Consider the following 21,378-nt stretch of genomic DNA (forward strand, 5'->3'; position numbering starts at 1 on the left):
ACAAACAACAGCTACATTAATCACACAGAAACACATTAGTTTAGATGTAAATTGCCATTTCTATGACACTAGCGGGATTGCAAAAACGTATTTTGGTTCCCAGATATAGCTCAGATCCCTCATTCAATGTCTTTGGGAAATGTTCGTCCTGCCTATGTTATAAAGTGCCAACTTTTAAACAGATCCAAGTGATTTGAGGATACATTTAAATGATGGTGAGACAATTTACGTACTGGATTACAATAGGTTTAGTGCAAATCTCAAATACTACAAATCAGCAACATGCTCAATTAAAGGAACTGTATGTAAGAAATCAGTGGCGTAGCAAGTCACTCCCGGGCCCATATGCAAAATAAATTGAACGGGCCCCCCTAACCCCGCCCCCAAAGTACACCGAAAATAAATGAATAGATGTTCATTCTATTAAGAAAATACTGTATAATTAATAAATACAAATAAAACATATTTCGTTATTACGACATAAATGAGTGGGGAAAAAATCTCACCGTAAAAACACACTCTACCCAACCATTTTTCACAACCAGAACAGAATAAAACAAATAATAATAAAAAAGCTCAGCCAATGTCAATAATAAATGAACTATAGCCTACTGATGGCACGGCGGCCCAAAATGTAAAATCATAAAAACTCACTCATTTTAGTTGCATTCTCCGGGCCTTTCTTTCGGCAAATTCACCCACGATGTCATTGGTGTTTAATTCACGGCTTCGTGCATTCTCGATGGAAAGAATCGCCAGTCCCGAGAGTCTGTTTTGCGACATGGTGCTCCGCAAATAATTTTTTATTAGTTTCAGTTTTGAAAATGAGCGCTCCGCCGAAGCAACAGTAACTGGGATTGTAAGAAAGAGAACTAAAACAGTGCATAAGTCACTGAAGCTAGATGTGATAGAGTTGTTCTCAACCATCAAAAAACTGGCCAGATCTTGAACTGTTTTCATCCCAGAGATTTGTCTTTTAAAGGCCGCACGGAATGCGATCAATTGTTGTGGAAGGGCTGGAGACAAGTCTTTGTTGTATCTCTTTACTAACCTCTGTGCCCCTTCATATATTGCGTTCTTCTCCTCCGTTGCAAGTATGTGTGGCTGGATCACTCTGAACAAAGCGGCAACTGATCGCAAAGCCGAAAATCGCAGACTCAGCTGGGAAATTATGATGTCTAGGCAAGCGTTAAAAACATTTACCTTAAAGTAACTTTCAGCATCAGCCAAACGCTCATCCTGACAGAGCTCATCGAAATGGCACTTTGCCCTTCTAATTCTTTCCTTTTGAAAGGTTTGTTTCACTCCCCACTTCTCAGCCATGAATTGTGCGGTTGCTTTTGCCTCCTCGAAATTTTCCCTGAACCTTTTCAACTCCGCGATGGCAGTGTCAAGTAATTCTGTAGTTTTAAGAAGATCAGCATCCTTCGCCTGTAACATTTTTGAAATGACACTGATCTGCTCCAAGACTTCACTTTGAAGAACTATAATAAAAACAAAGTCAAATCTTTCCATCTGCTTTATCAAAGCCATGGACTCGGTGCGCTCATCTGTCTTTTTGCTGGTGAGTGAAATTTTGGTCAGGGCCTTCAACACGTCAACATATCTGTATCTGATTGCAGACACGGCATCATTGCGCGATGCCCACCTAGTAGCGCACAGTTTTTTCAGCGTGATGCCCGGAGTGGGTTTCTCAGTGATCTCTGCCAATACATTCCACCTCTTTATACTGTGTGCAAAAAAAACGTACAATTTTTCCATGGTGTTGTAAAACTTAGTCAGCTCTGTTACTGACTTAACGGAATCATTGAGGACCAGATTTAAGTTATGGGCAGCACAGTGTACATATGTGGCATTTGGTTGTCTCTCCTGTATCCTTGCCTGAACTCCCGTGTATATGCCACTCATGTTCGCAGCCCCATCAAATCCTTGGCCACGGCATTTTGAAATATCGAGACCTTTTTCCTCAACCAAACGTACAATTTCATTGGCTATTGTGGCAGCGGACGAGTCAGGCATTTGCTGGAATCCCAGAAAAGACTCGTTGATTTTCACTGCCATTGCAGCACCCTGGCTATCTCTCTCTATGGTTACATACCGAAAGATTTGACTCATCTGATCCACTTTAGATACATCTTGAGTCGTATCCATGATCACTGAGAAAAACGGCGCGGCCTTAATTTCACTAGTAATTTCTTTCTGGACAGACTCAGAGAGAACACCAATCAGTTCATTTTGGATTTCTGGGCTGAGATACTTCACTGAACCAGCAGGGCGACTGAGCAGCTCCTTCAAATATGGATCATACTTGGCCAGTAGGTCAATTATGGAAAGAAAATTGCCTTTGTTGACACTTTCAGTGTCTTCGAAGTGTCCCCGAAATGCAAGGTTGTTTGATGCCAGAGTTAAAGTGACATTAATGATCCGGTCTAGAACCTGCCTCCAAAAATTAACTTGTTGACGGATTTGCTGTTCTGACACCTCGTCGATAGTGCCATGCAGACGCCACTGATCATAAACACTGCAAGCTGCTACATGGTACTCTGCGCTCTCATGCTTGGAAATTTTATTTGACAGGGTCTGCCATGTTCTTATTCCTTGTGTCCATGCCATGTTGTAGCTTTTGTGACTGCGGTCTGCAAATAACCAGCATGGTTCACAATATGCAGCGTCAAGCTTTGGCGAGTAACACAGCCACGATCTCGGTAGCTGAATACCAGCTTTTGTTGTGGTTGAGTAAAAACTCGTCGAAAAGCATCTATCTCCTTGCAGTGGATCTCGAGGAAAGGGACCGGGGGGTTTGCATGAACCTTGCGACACAATAAAATGCTTTACTTGCCCATCTGTTAGTGTGTCTGGATAGTTTCCTTTATCCGTTGGGTAACCCGCTGACAAATTTCCCGCCGAATATCCAGCTTTTGGCTCGTCTGCAACTGCTTTTTCGCTCGTCAAGCTGTCAGCAGTTCCATTATTGTTCTCATCCAAAGACGTGCAACTGCTAATATTAGCTGACAAAACTTCTCCCTCACCATCGACATCGCGCTCATTCGCACTAGGTCGGCGCAAAAAACTGTCAATTTTTGGTAGTTTTTGTGTCGTGACTAACTTCTCCATCCTCTCTTTTCTCTTTAAAGCACCACTTTTGTGTTTGTAGTTGTCCATCCTTTAATGTTCAAGTCTAGCAACCTCATATACTGTTTTCTTTTTTTAATTTGGCGCGGCGATGCAGCGTCATATAAAAATGACGGAGTGAGTATCAGTTCTACGGCAGCCGCGGGGTGCAAAAAATAAACGCACACAAGAAATCACGGAGAAATTAGACATCACGGAGAAACAAGAAATTACTACACAACATAGATATACACATATATTTTTATTGTGGCCATGAATTAAAAATAAATTCCCTCTTTTTAATTAAAAATTCCCCATGGGCGGCCACGGGCCCCCTATTGGCCCGGGCCCATTTGCACGTGCATACCCTGCATGCCCAGACGCTACGCCACTGTAAGAAATATATTTCAATGAATCATAAAATAACCCTTAATATGTCACTAGACATTAAGAAATCGTGTTAATTTCAAATACTTATTTCACTGACAACAGTAGTCCGGCCAGGATGATATTAAATGATATTGCCATTTAAAGTTGTTGTTGCAGCCCTCAACTGATGTTGATGTTGACATGTTGTGTTTTGGCCTGAAGCTCCGCCCTCCACCCATCTACCAATCACAAAGTCAGTAGTGTTGGGGCATCCGGGTTGCCAGATCTGCTCTAGTTACCACAGCTCCAGCTACAAACGTTCCTGCTGGATCCTGCAGCCAATCTGGCAACCTCGAGTCAGGGGGGAGAGGGAAACACCGCTCTACAGTCATTTGAAAGTGATTGCAGTGCCAGTTTTGGCCACAATCTTACATACACTTCCTTTAAAGAAAAACATACAGCAATCTATTAGCCATGGAAAGCAGACTACCTTTCAAACGTTTGAGGCCAGAAATGTTGATTTAAAAAATAATAATTTAATACTTCTATTCAACAATTGCATTAAATTGATCAAAAGTGACAGTAAATACATTTATAATGTTGCAACTTTCTGTTCAAAGAAAATAAAGAAAAAAAAAATTTCCACAAAAATATTGAGCACTACAACGGTTTAACACTGAATATTTCTTCAGCATTAAATCAGCCTGAGAATGATTTCTGCATTTGTACTGCATTAATCAAATGCCTTGGGGCAGTCATAAGAGACTTCTCCCAAAAATAATCTTTTAAGCATTAGTGTATGTATAATGCAGTCAAGTAGTAGTCCGACTTTCCACAGATTTTACACTGAAATATTAAATAAGTTCCACTGAACTTGACCCAGATTGTCTTTTTGAATTATAAAACGACTACCCCAGTGCCCCATGCATCGTCTTCTGCCACCATAAACAAACACCTCACGTCAGGAGCCTCCGAATCAGGTACACTAATTAACGCTTCATCACGCTCAATCAAAAGCTCTGCTGGGTGCAGCTCTCTCAGCCAGTGTTCGCGTGCGTTCACAGGCTGACATGAGACATTGCTCAACTGCAAGATTTCTGTGACACCTGCCCCTAAAGAATTTTCCAAAGTCATGCGAGTTTTAAAACCTTTTGTACTTCTTAATGAGGAGTTGCACTCGATTCGAGATGAAGCAGAGCAGGAAGGCGTTTTAACGTCCAGCAGCTGGTGTGGTTGCGGAGCAATGGCTTTACGGCGCACCAATCTACCTCTGAAAACTTGCACACCCTCATAAACATTCCCCAGGTGACATTTCTGCATAATTTATGCCCTGGCTGACATTTCCTACCCCCATACCACTGCCTTGATTAAAACGGGTTATAGGAAGTGGATGAAAATCAACCGGACAGAATAACAAGGCTGATGTGATTAAAAAAAATGGCAAGAAAAAGTGATTTATTAATTTTGAGCGCCCGAGGGACTACATTCAAGACATTTTAAAATCCAAAGGTAGATCCAAGGTTAAAACCAAGGATCTGTGGCATGCTTTGAATTGGCACAGACAATTTAGACAACACTAGAAGTCTTTGGGGAACACATTAGAGCTGTTGACTTCTAGCTTAGAAATCTAGACGCACCCTAGCGGCAGCAAATCTAATCTGCCCGCGAGTGTCGTCTAGGAACTCTCAATACACTTCTGAGCTGTAAACGCCAAACTCTGGTCAGGCCAATCACATTGTGTATAGAATCGGTGGGCGGGACTTAACATAATGATGGCAGAGTTGCCTTTGCGTGCTTCTAGTAAACACAGAAACTGGCAAACGGCGGTCTTACGAATCAGCTTTGACCGCGACTCTGGAAGACTTGGAGTTAAGCTTTTCTCTGAGAAAAGAGCAAAGAAAGTGCATTTCTGAACGTGTTGTTTTTACAAACCGAGGACCAAGGTGAAACTTTTTTTGGTTGAATAACTGACAGCATATGTATAGAACCTGTCATTTCTTTATTTAAATGAGAGCGGAATAGTAATAATCATGCCATATATTTTAATTTTAAACCAAATTTAACATGAATTTGTACTTAAAATTAAATTATTTTGTTAATCAGCTAAAAAAATAATGCAATGAATAATGACTCGTATCCTCTGAAAAAAAATATTTTAGATGGTAATATGAATTGCGATCTGATGCAATTAAATTGATTATAAATGCAATTTTATGACTGCCACAAAACTAACAGGAACTATGGTAGTCTTTAGAGGTGAAGCATATGCTTTAAAATTCTATGTTCTAAACTATATTCTGTCATATTGGGAAGATTTTATGAGCTCTTCCTGATGACCTTTTCTTTGCCAATCACGTGTGCCTTTAAATCTACACATACACTAATCTACATCTAAAAACATCACAGATGTCAACGAGAGTTTTCTGCTGCACTGATACCAAACTGCTGCCTAAGATGCCTTAATTTAATTTTGTAGACGAATCCTGCAGAATCACAATCATTGCACATTCATTCACAGCCTAATGGCACCCCATTATTACAGAACGCAGCGTTTCTTCAAAGGAACATTGTGTGATTTGTCACACTCATGACTTCTTGTTGCAGCATCCAAAACACATTTGGATAATTTGGTTAATATTATCCATTTTTCAACTAAATGGAAGAAAACAGCATGGCTGAACACATGATCAAAGCCTTCAAAATAATTTAACTAAGCCATGTTACACTCTCAGGAGAAAAAAAAGGTACAAAAGCTGTCAATAGGGCAGTACAGTTTCAAAACTTTTGTACCTTATTTACCCCAAAAGATGCATATTAAACTGCAATTTAAAGAGATTAGTTCCACTATCCCTTTAATGGAACATTAGTAACATTTGAAAGGGTACCACCTCAGTGACATATTTTTTATGAGAGTATATTAAAGTTGCGTATAACATCAGTATTTATCAGTACATGTCATTTAATGGTTCATAATTAGAGGGATATTTCTCCAAGAAATGTACTCACCATTACATGCTGTTCCAAACGATTATGACTCCTACTGAAGCAAACATTTAAATAATGTACCGTCATGTCCTGCATGTATTCAAACTTGAAATCACTTTAAAAGTATTGTAAATGTGTCTCTATAATTTTTTGCATGTCATAAAAGTCCATCTGTTGTTCATACAAAAGTATTTTAAGTTGTTATTAGATGCTATGTGAACAGATTCATCAAGATTCAACTGATTCACTTGCCAAAGGTGAAGGGATTTTCTGTGTCCAACAACTAAAATGTTTGTTTTTCATATATCATAGACTTTTGAAAAACTTTAGAAAATAGCACAGTAATATTAGTCTTATGGTGCTTTTTATGTAAAAATGTTGTCCTCATTATAATTAAAAAAAGAATAGCCAGAAAATGTGTTGAAAATTCTCCTTTTGTGTCCTACAGAAGACATACAGGTTTGGAACAACATTGATGCGAGTGAATAATGACACTTTTTTTCTGAAAACCTGAATTTTTGGTCCTCTTCCAGCTTAATGTGCAGAATAAGACACACCCTTTAGAAGCATATGTGTGTGTCAGTGTGACATGGGAACCAAGGTAAACACTGCCTAATGGAAACTCTTCTCTAACATCCGTGAACATTCCCTTAAGTGACTAAAAGCACATATTTTGGCCGGGCAATCAACAGTTTGCTCTGATGCAAAATCTCTCCCTCTATTCATCCGTCTATTTTTTTTTTAGGTCAAATGCAATAGCAAAATATGTCTCAATGGGCATGATAATACACACGTGAGAATGGCTGGAAAATTGAAGCTTCTTCTGACGTTAAAGTCTAATACTCGACACTAAATTCACTCTCTGTTCGTGAAAAAATATTCAGTCTACTTCACTCTTCTCGTCTTGCTCTGACTCCTTCTCTCTACACAGGAGTCTCAGGTGAGGCTGGTGCATTTTTTATGGGACTGAATCTCAGATATGTACAAGACCATTCTAGGAAATAGAGTGCACAAGCTTTTTAGCCTTCGTGTTCATCTGTTAGACCTGCACTTTGTAACACTCATGACCACAGGAAAACATCCCTCGCAAACGTGCACCAAAGCAGCATTCAGAAAGCCGAGGTCGCATGGTCTAGACAACTCAAGAAAGTCTGAGAATGTAGTGAAAAATTCTCAAATGAAAATATTCCTGAAATTGTTTCCACTAGATTGAGAAAAACCTTCTTTGATTATTTTAAGTAAGGATCACAAAAATGCTCAGCTCAGCTACAGGCACTCATTTAAACGGAGCTATGGTGAGCAATGCATGTCTTTTAACTTCTCAAATTAATTTATATGAAAGTTAAGCTTGCAAAGGCACGAACGCGCCAGACTGAACTCGCGTTGTGAATGTATGCTGCGAGTGTAGTCGCGATTACCTCAGCTCTCATCACGAGAGCTCATCAGCTCATTTATCTGACTCCTGCAGTTAGTGCTCAGTGCTGTGATACTCACGCAGTGAATCAGTCATTATATTGAACAGACACGTTCAGTTTTGAATTGTAGTGTCTTCTCCAACTCAGTCACAGTAATCAAGTTGGTGGCTTTGGCCTCACAGGGCAGCGAAGCATTCTGGGAATTGTAGTCTTTCATCCCCATGAGACAAAAATACATTTTCTGTCTTTTCTCAGTCTAGAAGGCACCAAATTCAAAAATAATTTCACATTTCTACTACAATAATGACCCAGTTTAAATACAGATTAATCTTCCCAGATCTGAAGTACCCCTTTATACTATGCATTTTGCACTTTGGTGAGAGTAGGTGCCATATTTAAGTTGATGTGAGAGTCTGAAGAGAGTAACTATTGTTACACGCAAGTGATCAAAATGACAAAATGATTACCTGTACCAGTCCCTGTAGGGTCTCCTCCTTGAATCTAAAAACAAAGAATAACAAAACATTAATATGCCACATTTTCCATGATAACATTTTTAAAGGGGTGGTAAAACATGATTTCACTTTTCTAACTTTAGCTAGTGTGTAATGTTGCTGTATGATCATAAACAACATCTGCAAAGTTACAATGTTCAAAGTTTAAAGCAAAGGGAGATATTTGCTTTTAAAGAAATCAATTTCTAAGGACTACAGCAAATGGCCGGTAGGGAACTACAGCCTTTTCCTCCAGATTTGCTGACACCAGCGGGTTCAAAATTTACATAAACCCCTCCTCAGAGAAAAATATATAAGGGGGGCTCTGACAGTGTTGAAAACACATAATGGCGGCACCCCGCCCACAGCCTGTGATAACTTAAGGATCATCAAACACGTGAACTAGGTGGTTAGTGAATCAGAACACAGCTGGGCCAGCTAACCAATCTGAGCCCAGGGCGTATTTTTGAGGGACTGGCTTCACAGAACCCGGAAACATAAAACCATAATTTTATTTTTTGCTGCTTATTGTGCTTAAATGGTCAAATACACACAATTTAGTTCAGAAAGGTGGATTTATATGTGTGCACTTTGGGTAGGAGCAATTTAAGCCCTATAACACCAATAATATTCACTTGGAGAAAATGAAACAAGTGAGTGAGGGGAGGCGGGTTTGAGAGAGAGAAGAGCAAGAGAAAACGCATCTGGAATTATGCATCTATTCTGTGGAAAATAAGTATAGTTTCAGATATTTCAGTATCGATATGTATTGAAAAATCATTTTTGAACATGCATTTTCAAGTGTGCAAAAAAATGTATTTTTAAAAGACTACAATTGATAATTAATATTATACTATATTTATACTATATATACAATTCAATCCGCTAAAGTAGAGTAGGAGTGAGTGCAGGCCACTGCTGAAATCTACCCAACATCTGGATTTGGCAGGTGTTAATGCCAGGCCCTAAACATAATATAGATTGAATTTTATATATAGTATAGTATAGTATGTATGTATGTATGTATGTATATAAGTATACACACACACACATATACACACATACATATTATATACACTTATATGCAAAAAAAATGGTTTGAATAAGATGGTTAGATAAAGTCAGAAAGCATGACGCTTGCAGTGTCAATGCCAGCCTGTCAGTCAGGTTTGAATCAAGACACAACCCACAGCAGTCTGGTGACATATAAAACAGTAAATAAATCCAAGTTATGCGCATCAAATGTTAAACGCAAAGCTCGAACATGCAAACATTTGAGCTTTTAATGGTGGTTGGCAAACCGGAATGATAGCGAATGTAAAATAAATTATCAGGATTAGTAGCTGATACTGTTCAGTAAAAAAAAATGCTTCATCTGCCCTAAAACTTTGAAATACTTGAGATCGTCTCGGGACATCCCTAGATTCACATTTTACACATAATCATTTAGTGAGATCCCTCTCATTTACATTAGTATAATACATAATTGCCATACTGATTGGTAGTTATCTAATGCTAGAAACACACACACACACACACACACAATACTGCAGGAAAAGGTAGCATCTTAACATTCCGGTCAATTAATCAAAGTCAACATTTTAGAATAAATGAAACGAAATGTATTTACCATGAAATTTCGAATAGAGCGGTGGAATATTGTGCCATCATAATATCCTTTCTTACACAGTTTAATAAAGTTCTCTCCAGCCTTGGGGACCTGCAAAGAAAAAAGCAAATATCAGTTTTAATGTCAGGAAATCTGATAAATAAATAAAAAAAATGTGTCATTATGATGACACTTGCATAGCAGCCAGCTAAACTGATGAAAAAAAAGAGTGGGTGATTAAAAAAAGAGGGTGTGAAGAAATTGACATTAACAAATCACATGAACAAAAGTATCAAAGGACAATCAATTAAGACATACTCTCGTGACTTGAAGATGATGAACCCAATCTATGGGAACTAGAGAGAGTGGGTGAATCCCATGAAACCTGTCAATGTTTAACCCCAAAATTAAAAGCAAACAACAAAATATTAAAATAAATTAGAAAATAAATAAATCTATTTCTGACAGAATTGGGATTTTTATTTTATTTTGGTGTGATATTGCAAATTAAGCACATTTAACCCCATTTTGTTTATACAAATAATTTTAAAAAAGTAACCTTAATTACTGTAATTCGAGAAAAAATATGAATTATTTAAATTAATATGTTAAACATATAGAAGTATTTCTTAAATAAAAAAAATGGCTGGCCAGAAAGATTTTTCTTATTATGTTACAAAATAACTTGCTTAATTATGATGGAAAAATAAAACAATCTAAGAAAATCTAACACAATCCTAAAATAGGCTTAATTTTCTTTATGCAAAATATAATTTTCCCCCTCATTAAATATGGGGGTCAAAAATATTATATTTCTTCATCCAAATTAAAGGATTAACAAACTACAGCTTGCAACTTTAAATCACGTATGAATATTACTGGAAGTGTGTCCACTGTAACTTACGATAATGACAATTATTTTGGACAAGCCTCTCAAATCTCTTGAGTGCTACCAAAAGGACTGTCTATGGGCTACAAAGGCCAATAAACAATTAGGTTTGTTTGCAATACTGGCAGCTTTGAATGTAGTTTAAATCTGCTAAATTATTCAGGAAGTGAAAGGCCTGCTTATGTACAAAAAACATAGCACAAAGTTTAAGGAGTTGCTTCCTCTCCTGCTGTGTAAATGTTTATTTGTTTGTTTCTATGACGATCAGACATCCCTCTCTTCAAGTAAAACCTCTGTGAGTAATAAACTGATTTTGTGCTCAGGAAAGACACTGTGTGCCTTATTGGGAGATGCAGCAGCAATTTCCACATTAACATTTTATAAGTTACCCTGAGAGGAGGTCAAGCATGTCAGGACTTAAAAAACAAAACAAAATCCAGTAAGATTTCAACGTCTCACACTCATGCATGAAAAGCACACAGACACGCAAAACACCTAGAAAAATAAAGTTGTCAAGCGAGATCTCCATCATCTGCTCCATCTAGACTTGACATTGTTACGTAACTGTCCACAACGACATTCCAATCTAAATACCACTTAAAGAAAAAAATGCGGGGAACTGTACAGTCTTGACAAAAGGGCATTTGCATATAATCAAACGAAAATGAAAATAAGAATATGTGTTGTTTTCATAAATAAAGCCTACTTAGGACAATTGAGATTTTTTTTAATGATTATAGACCATTAAGATTTTTTGCATTGACTTTATTTTCAAAATAATATATTAATAATAATTAATTAATAATAATAATATATTTTCACATGCTCATTACCACAATAACAATATTTGTATTATTACAGTAATGCTAAATAAATATTACTTAAATTGTCATTATTTCATTTCTAACTGTAATACATAAAAATTGTTAATACATTTTTCTGTAAAATACTGTTCTGTTGAATTCTGTTCAATATACATCATGACATTTGACCTTGAAATGTATCTCTTCCTTTCATAAGATTCAGTGTTAGTGTTAAAAAAAAAAGGAAAATAAGGTCACAACTTTGTAAACATTGCACCACAAATAGAATCATCACAAATGCAAGCAAACCGCAGGAGGGAGGGAGTGGAGGAGAGGAAGAAAAAAAAAGAGGAGGGTAATCTTCTTATCAACATGACCTCTTCTCTTTATCCTGATTCGACAAGCACACAGCCAATGAAAAGACACAAAAATAGCAGCTAGTTACTAGGACTATGAAGACCATGAAATGCTGTTTCTGTGTCCATTAGGCAGTGTTTACCTTGGTTCCCATGTCACACTGACACACACACATGCTTTTAAAGCGTGTGTCTTATTCTGCTCATTAAGCTGGAAGAGGACAAAGAATTCAAGTTTTCAGATTTAAACTCATCATGTGTTCTCAAAATTTTAGTTAAATGTAAATCTAAAATTAATTGAATTTTCTAACCAATTTAAGTATTTTATTCTGTGGCCTTGTGACGGCTTAAAGGGATAGTTCACCCAAAAATTCTGTCATCATTTACTCACCCTTAGGTTGTTCCAAATCTATATGAATTGCTTTTGTCTATGAAAACAAAAGGTACTTTAAAGAATTTAGGGAACTAAACAGTAGTTCCCCTAGAGTAGGGCCAGTAGGGCCCCTAGACTTCCATAGTTTGAAAATGGGGACCATCAACTTGGTTATCAGCATTCTTCAAAATATCTTCTTTTGTGTTCCGCAGAAGAAAGAAAACTCATACAGGTTTGGAACAACTTGAGGCTGAGAAAATGACAACATTTAATTTTTGGGTGAACTATCCCTTTAATGAATCTGCTGATTGTGTCCAAACACTGAGCCAGTGTTCATGAAAGTGATAAAAAGGTACTAAAATGCAAAAAACGTGAGGCAATTTAAATGTATATAATCTTATATATGCAATTAAAGCCAGTAAAAAGTGAAACCAAGCTTGCCAGTTTCTCTGTACCGTGTTAAAGTGAAACACTAAATGATAGATATAAAGTGATTCATGTGCAGCTTTGACCCAGGAGTGAGAGCCTGGCACGAGCTCTCACATAAATAAGAACGGGGATGCTGCATCTGTCTCGCAGAGGAGAGAGAACTATGGGTAGACGTTTTACTGCCAGCACAGGGCCAAAACAAACTATTTTTCGAAGGAAGTGTTTTATGGCAAGGATGATTTTACAAGCTCAGTAGGATACAGTGCACATCAAGGAAAAGAAATGAGCAGAGAGGAAACACATTAGAAAAGAACAAAAAGAATAAAGAAAAGAATCTGACATTGACATAAAAAAAAGACAACATAAAAATGAGAAATACAGGAGAAATAGAAAAAGAGTAAGTCACCCTATATAGGTCAGCAGTTGCAGTGTGCAGTTACACTCTGAATGGATGAATTATATATCATGTAAAAGACAGTACGGCCTGCAGACTACACACACAGAGCAAATACATTAAACCACACTCCTGCTCAATCCATAAATATCCCAGAGAGTCTATATTTTTAGGAGTGTCTGCAGTTTGTCTAAATTAGATTTAATAGTTTTTATATAGCAAATTTCCTGCATTGACCAATAGAAAGCTACTTTGTTTAAAAGTAACCTATGCGAGCTGTGCTTTGTGCATTACTACACTATTGACAAAAGACAATGGGCATTTTGCCAAATTCTGCATCTTTGAGCCCCAGTTAAAAATGTATAAATAAAAAATATAAACCATACAAAATAATCAAAAGCACAAGAACATTTTTCAACCAAACCAGTTCACAAATGTTGTTAGGTTTCAAAATGTAAAGAATAAATGATAAAAATAAGGGGTTGCTAAAACGTTTTTTTTTTCAATGTTAAAGTATTTTCTGCTAACCGAGACAGTGATCAGAAATGCAGTAAAATGGTAATACTATTTTTCTTTTTTAAATTATTATTATTTATTTTAGGTTTTCAGGTCAATGAATTTTGTTTAACAGAAAATTCAGAAGAATATAATGTATTTGAATTTGTATTAATGTCTCAATTTAATGCATCCTTGTTGAACGAAACCATTCATTTCTTTAAATAAAATCGTACAGAGCCCAAACTTTTGAACGGTAGTATAAATATATGACAATATTTATACTCCCAAATGATGTGGAACATGTTAACATGTTTATTGTTGAATGATAAATTAGATGGGGTTAATCTGCTAGGAAACCTGTGTAACATTGAGACCAACTGGTTAAAAATTATTGACAGTGGCTCAGAAATGGCAAGTTAGTTGTTTGCAGATGCTGCTTGAATGAAAAAGTTTAAATCCACCAGATGCCCAACCAAGGTTTATTACCGTTTGATCATTTCACTTTGCATCACCTTATCACAGTGTAACTCCACATTCAGGTCCCCTTTGTTTGTGTGTATGCGGACGTAGCCTTTCTTCTTAACGTACTGGTAGCGAACGGCATCGTCTGCAATAGCATCTGAAAACACAAAGACAAATAGTTTCATTCTTTACAATCATGAATGACTCTGCTGCAGACAGTATTGGCAACATTTTTTTTATCAGAATAGCCTTAAACTCGTCTGAAAGAGAATGAACAGATATGCAGGACCGATTTGACAGCTGCCAGATGGTTTCCTGAGTTATACTGAAGATATAATGTACTAAAAATTTGTGTAAAATACAAATCAGCACTAATACTTGGCAGGAGTTTCAGGTATTGCAATGATGCAATGTTATGAAATGCATGCAACCTCTTCCCAGCATAAACAAAAAGGGAAATTGTGTAATTTGTTGTGTGCATCACCAGTCATAATGACATTTAAATTTGCACATTTAGAAGACTCTTCTACCCAAGCGTCTGCATTCAAGATATAAGTCATTACCAGCAATATAACTTAATGGAGTCAATCAGAATCAGCAGTCGGCAGAAATAGAAAGGAACCACGAAAAGACTAAAGGGAAGTTTGTGACTTGGCCATATACTGATTAGTATCAACCTTGATCCATGGACCGGCTGATGCAAACAAAAACTGTCTCCTCCTATCAGACTTGTTTGATATGTATAAGCAGGGAAAGCAAGTTTCCTTTGCATTACCTGCTTCATGGGTGGTGGCTGGAGCCATAGCTGTAGATGTGAAGGAGGCAGACACTCTTCCAGTGGAATAGTGAGCCTGGAGGAAGAGAGACAGACATGGTTTACAGATAAGACTCCTCTAGATAAGACAAAATAAGCCCTAACACCTCCATCCGAAATGACTAAATAATCTTCACATACACCTGCTAACGTGTCTAATTACACTTCATAATAAAGTTTATCACCCATCTTTGTGAAGACAGACAGACAGGATGATATGTTTATTGATACCTGGAGTTTTCAATTCAGGCGTGTTTATGTGCAGCAGACGTGTCTTCTCAACAGGTCTGTGTTCTCAGCTGACTCACTACTTTTAACTAATAGTGAAAAGGCTTTTCTTTATAATTTAATTTTTTCAGTATTTAATGGAATTAATTTAAAGTGATAAACTAAGCTACCACTCAAAAGTTTGGGGTCAGTAATATTTTTGAAAGAAGTCTCTTATGCTCACCAAGTTTGCCTGTATTTTTGATCAAATAAATGCAATAAATTGCATTAAAATACATTGCAAAAATATATTAAGATATTAAGACTTTTTTAAAATAATATTTAATTCAATTTATTCCTGTGATAGCAAAGCTGAAGTTTCTGCATCATTACTCCAGTGCCATTCACATTCCGGGCGAGCTCAATTGTGCAGTCGACGAACTCTCACGTCCCTGGGAATGGAGACTTCATCCCCAGACAGTTCAGCTGATTTGGGAACAGTTCAGCGATGCACAGGTAGATCTGTTTTTCCTCCCCAGACACTTTTACTTCCTGACCGAGGGGTTCCTCGCCACGGATGCACTAGCGCACAGCTGGCCACGGGACCTCTGCAAGTTTCCCCCAGTGAGCCTTCTCACACAGGTCAAGATCAGGGAGGACAAGGAGCAGGTCCTTTTTTTTGCGCCTCATTGGCCTAGACAGACCACTCTACGAACTGGTGCTCCTTGTGACAGCCCCTCCCTGGCCAATCCCTCTGAAATAGGACCTCTTTTCTCAGAGACAGGGCACCCTCTGACACCCACATCCCGATCTTCAGAACCTGCACGTGTGGGTTCTGGACAGGATGCAGAAGGTTTGAGTACCCTACCACCTCAGGTGATGGTACCCATCACTTCAGCTAGAGCCTTGTCCACGAGACATGCCTACTCTCTGAAGTGGAACTGCTTCATCACCTGCTGTTCTTAAGGGGTAAGAACGAAGGCGGTCTCCTTCCACCCTGAAGGTTTCTGTGGCTGCGATATCTACGCACACCACAACCCTGTGGAGTCTAAGACGGTAGGGCAGCATGACTTGGTCGTCAGGTTCCAGAGAACCTCTAGAACAGCGAGGTTGTTAAATCATCCTCACCTGTACAGATGCCCTCTTGGGACCTTGCAGTGGTACTATCTGCACTGCAAATAGCTCACTTTTAACCATTGCAATCAGTCAAGCATGAATAACCTTTCTATGAAGGCGACGCTCCTGGTTGCTTTGACCTGCATCAAGAGGGTAGGGAACCTGCAGGCATTTTTGGTTGACAAAAAAAACAAAACTCACGTAATCTTAAGACCCCGGCCTGTATACGTGCCCAAGGTTCCTACCACTGCTTTCAAGGATCAGGAGGTGAACCTGCAAGTGCTGCCCTTGAAGGAGGCAGACCCAGCCTCTGCACTGCTCTGTCCAGTATGCACCCTTCATGCTTATGTAGACAGAACGCTGCATTTCAGGACCTCAGAGCAGCTCTTTGTCTGTTACAGAGGGCAGCAGAAAGGAAAGGCACTCTCCAAGCCGAGATTGTCTTAGTGGATAGTGGACTATTGTCTTAGCATACCAGGTTCAAGGCCTCCCATGCCCCTAAGGGGTGAAGGCACACTCCACAGGAGTGTTTTCCTCCTGGGATCTTGCGTATTGGCACCTCAGTGACAGACATTTGTAGAGCTGCAGGCCGGGCAACACCTAACATATTCGTGAGATTCTACAATCTCCGAGTGGACCCAGTGTCCTCCCGTGTACTCCCTTCCAGTAGCCAGTAAGTAGGACCTGCACAGTGTCATCGCTTGCTTCGCCATTCCACTCCACAGTACCAGATACTGGTATTATTTTACTCCGGTGAGTTTCTCAGTGAAGCCCTGGGCTCCCTCAGCATTGTTGATATCGACACCAGAGTGCATGCCAGCACCACCCTTGTGTCAGGCTAGGTGCTTCTGTGTGCATGGCTCCCCCACATGTGTATTTCCACAGTAAAACTTCTTAGCATGTGTCTTTCCCTTGGCAAGACCACCTTGTATTCTGTAAGGCCTCCCTGTGGGCAGGCATTGTGTTGCACATTTCCACATGGGATATGCTTCAGTTTACCTTGATATTCCTGCCTTAAGCCTAGCCCTTCCCCCATGCTAGTCTCACGAAAGGGAGCTCAGACTTGCGCAAGGCACCGGAAGACAGCCGCTGTGCCGTGATAAAATAGGGACCCCCATTTCGTCAGTCACTGACGTAACGCAGAGTGACTGACATTGGTTATGCATGTAACCGATGTCAGTCACAACCGCCACAACCACCACCCGCCACAACCACTGTACTGCTGTAACAGCCAGGGGTTCAATCTCGTGAATCTCCTTTTAGACCCACGAGGTGGGGCAGAGATGCGTTATGCAAATTCGGCAAACCCATGGCATTGTCTTGCCACTGGTTCATTTTGTATAACTCGAAGATGATAGGCTTCTAATCGAAAGTTTGGAAGTTACTGACGTAACTTTTCCGTTCCCTCCTTCAGGGAACAAGAGTTACATATGCAACTGATACGTTCTGGGTGGTTGCTTACTGACACATGAAGTTTAAATTTAAAAAGTCATAAATAAAAAAGGAAAAAAAAAATTTTATAGAGTTAACTCTTTGCAACACGTGATTATATTCTTACATTGTTTTACATTATAGTCACAGTATATTCATTTGTGTGAGTAATGCAATGAGTAATGCATTTTTGTTCGAATTTTAAATATATCTCTTATAGAATTAACCCAATATTTTTATTGTATTTGGGATATTACATTTGCCTTAGAATTGCGTAGAAATAGCAAAGCAAAATCAGTGGGAGAGTGGGCTTGAATGCCAGTCTATTTCAGCGTCACAATACCAATCCAGCACGACTAGGGCTGAAATAGACTGGCATTCATGCCAAAAGTCGAGCCAATTACACTCAATGCATGCACTGTGAATGGGCTGAGCAAGCAAAGCTAATATAGCTGAAAGCACAGGGCAGACACACTTCAACCTGGGCTAAAAGGCTTGAGACACTGCCACAAATCCACTTAGGACACCGCAGAGCAAGCATGGAAGAAAAAAAACCTCATTTGGATACCAGGTATTGATAAGTTTGGCATTACCTGGGAAGTGAGTAATTGGCATGATAAATTTAGACAAAAAATTGACATGACATAACATGCACAGGAACTTGGGAGTCTTGCTCTGAGTGTTTGGTCGGTTGAGGATCCTGTGAGGCATTTTCTTCTGCTCCAGTTGCTGTGTGATGGTGGTAGAGTCTGAGAGGCAAATCACCTCGTAATGCACAGACACTTTTACATATACACACACACAGACAAAGCAAGACACTGTGCCCCAAATATAGAACTGCTTTATCTGACCTCAAACATCTCACAGGAGACCCCATTAGAACCCGTTATCACCTCTTATAATTATTACACTAAAAGTAAAGGTTTGATAAGATTTTTTTATTTTAAAAGAAGTCTAATGCTCACCAAGGCTGCATTTAATTGACCAGAAATATAGTACAAACAGTAATATTGTGAAATATTATTTAAATTTAAAATACATTTTATATTGGAATATATTATATTATAAATATTATATTTCAAAAGTAATTCATTCCTGTTATGGCAGAGCTGAACATTTACAAGATATTCATCTTCAACGAGCATTCATCAGGGCATGAGCGTTGACGTGAGAACAGACATTTTTGCATATATATATATATATGAGTTACGATTATATTTCCAGAAAGAATGTATGTATTTTTGGTGTATTTTCCATATGTCATCATCTAAACGCATCCCAGCTCCGAGGACCAGCACTAGTAGAATAGCTTGCCTTCCATTGAAGCTGCTATTTTCCATTGGACCATAGCTTTGACTGACGTGGGTCATTAGCCAATCAAAATTTGATGTGTAGTGATAGAACGGCCCAGAGGCCCAGCGATGTGTCGGTGTGCTACCCCCTGCTGATGTCATCAGCCGTCTGAACTTTTCGCGGGTTTTGAGAATTCTGTGTGAAATAAACTATGGCCGCCGCGGATGACAGGCTGCGTGCGAATGATCGATCCTGATGTCAAGCCGGTAATGTTAGCTAACAAGCAGTGTTTTTTCTGTTTCTTTGGATGTTCTGTTGGTCCGTATTTTTGTTTGTTTTAGAGTATTTGTGCCAGCTGATTTTGATTCTTTTCACCATTTGCCTAAACGGCGACACGTGAGTGCAGTATCATCAATAAATAGTCAAATTGCCTTTTTGTCTGGCGTGTACTTTTTGCTTGTCCCCTTCCCAACGAACACTATGAAAGCAAAGTTCGTAGTAGTATTGCGTACAGTGCATTATGGTATTTTGTATGTGTATGTGTGTGTGTGTGTGTTATGACACACAGGAGAGGGTGAAATATGAGAACATTGGCCATGTCCCCACTTTTCAAAATGCTTATAAATCATACAGGATGAGGTTTTTTTTAGAAAGTAAAAATGAAGAATGTTTCCTGTGATGGGCAGGGGCAGTGTAGGGGGATAGAAAATACGGTTTGTACGGTATAAAAACCATTGCGCCTATGGAATGTCCCCATATGTCACAAAAACAAACGTGTGCGTGTGTGTGTGTGTGTTATGGCGACGGCGTGGGGCTTGTTGATCGTGTGTGTGTGTGTGTGTGTGTGTGTGTGTGTGTGTGTGTGTGTGTTGTTATGGCGTGGGGCGTGTTGTTGATCGTTAGTGAAGGCCCTGACTGAAACCCCACGGTACGCTACTGCATTTTATATATATATATATATATATATATATATATATATATATATATATATATATATATATATATATATATATATATATATATATATATATATATATATATATATATATATATATATATATATATATAAATAAAAGCACTTCAAAATAAATGACATGTAGAAAAAAAATAACCAATGAAGACAAAGTAGACCACTGGCACTGACTATAGCTAGAAAGGCAATATCTAAAAACACTTTGTCATGAAACACTCACAGCATTGAACTTGTCTGTTTTTTTTGTTACTGGCTCTTTCATAGTGGAGGCCAACAGCTCATCTCCTTTATAGTCCCTATAGAGCTCTGCCAGGGTTTCTCGTGTCTCCAGGTTTGTGGTTTTCAGATGGTATCCTGGGTCCTGTTTGGCTTTCTCTTCATCTGTAGAGAAAGGAAAAATGGACAGGGGCTCATAAATGTGACAGACCCACAAATTAACAGTCTTCGGATTCACGAAAACGTTTGGTATGGTTGACTTTTATCTAAAGCCTTTATGTGCACAAATATATACACATTACACACAAAACCATTCCAGAGTGTTTTGAAAAAATGTATCATTTTGTTCAGGAAGGACACATTAAATTGATCAAAAGTTACAGTAAATACAACATATTTCTATTGATGTCATAAATGCAGTCCTTTTTAACTTTCTATTCAATGAAAAAAAAAAAAAAAGATTAAAGTCCCAGTGAACCGGAAATAGCAAGTGAGTTTCTTCAGTGCTGTGACGTGAAAAGGAATATTGACTAGAGGGCAGGGTATTACGCTCCTCCTCTCCATCTCTCGCTCATAGCTGACTAACAGCTGAAGGAGAGTGGTCAAGCATTGATTTAAGCCCAAGCCGTCAAACTGAAATCATCTGAGAAGGATCCAGACCGTTTCCAGACCGGAAGTAACTTTTCAGATTTAGATTAAAGATTACTGCGACAAACAATTTTTTTCTGTGTATTAACTTGCACGGATTAATTGTTTACCCTAAGACCTGTAATATTCGCTAACAAAGTAAATGGAGTCAATTTACAACATCGACAATAATAAATGTTTCTTGAGCAGCATGCATAACCATACAGATTTTATATGTGTTATATGACAATGTGTTATAAAAATTCCATGAACTAGTGAGTATTATATGACATTAATAACATTTGAATGCATAAAGAATATAAAAATGCATTATACAGGATTCGATAAAGTGCTACTATCCAGTCATCTGAGGCTGTTTCAAAGAAGGACCCTACAATAAAAACTGAATTTCAGGGTTTTTAAGATGTCAAAATGTCTAATCTACACAGAGTAAGCAAGCCACATCATGAGATCTGCTATAACAGTGCTGCAGTCCTGTCAGTAATATGGATCT

The 21,378-nt window shown here is 38.4% G+C and overlaps 1 protein-coding gene across 1 annotated transcript in view; it reads right to left on the minus strand.

Annotated features, from left to right (window-relative positions):
• Window positions 1-21,378, minus strand: part of ppil2 (peptidylprolyl isomerase (cyclophilin)-like 2) — a 47,011-nt gene that overhangs the window by 6,747 nt on the left and 18,886 nt on the right. Inside the window, exons 10-14 of the mRNA XM_067439476.1 lie at window positions 20,242-20,405; window positions 14,963-15,038; window positions 14,238-14,344; window positions 10,005-10,094; window positions 8,348-8,381 (exon numbers count right to left, since the gene is read on the minus strand). Coding sequence (XP_067295577.1) covers window positions 8,348-8,381; window positions 10,005-10,094; window positions 14,238-14,344; window positions 14,963-15,038; window positions 20,242-20,405 — 471 coding nt within the window. The remainder of the gene's footprint in view (window positions 1-8,347; window positions 8,382-10,004; window positions 10,095-14,237; window positions 14,345-14,962; window positions 15,039-20,241; window positions 20,406-21,378) is intronic.

The sequence above is a fragment of the Pseudorasbora parva genome, chromosome 3 (genome assembly GCF_024679245.1).
Source record: "Pseudorasbora parva isolate DD20220531a chromosome 3, ASM2467924v1, whole genome shotgun sequence".
NCBI lineage: Eukaryota > Metazoa > Chordata > Actinopteri > Cypriniformes > Gobionidae > Pseudorasbora > Pseudorasbora parva.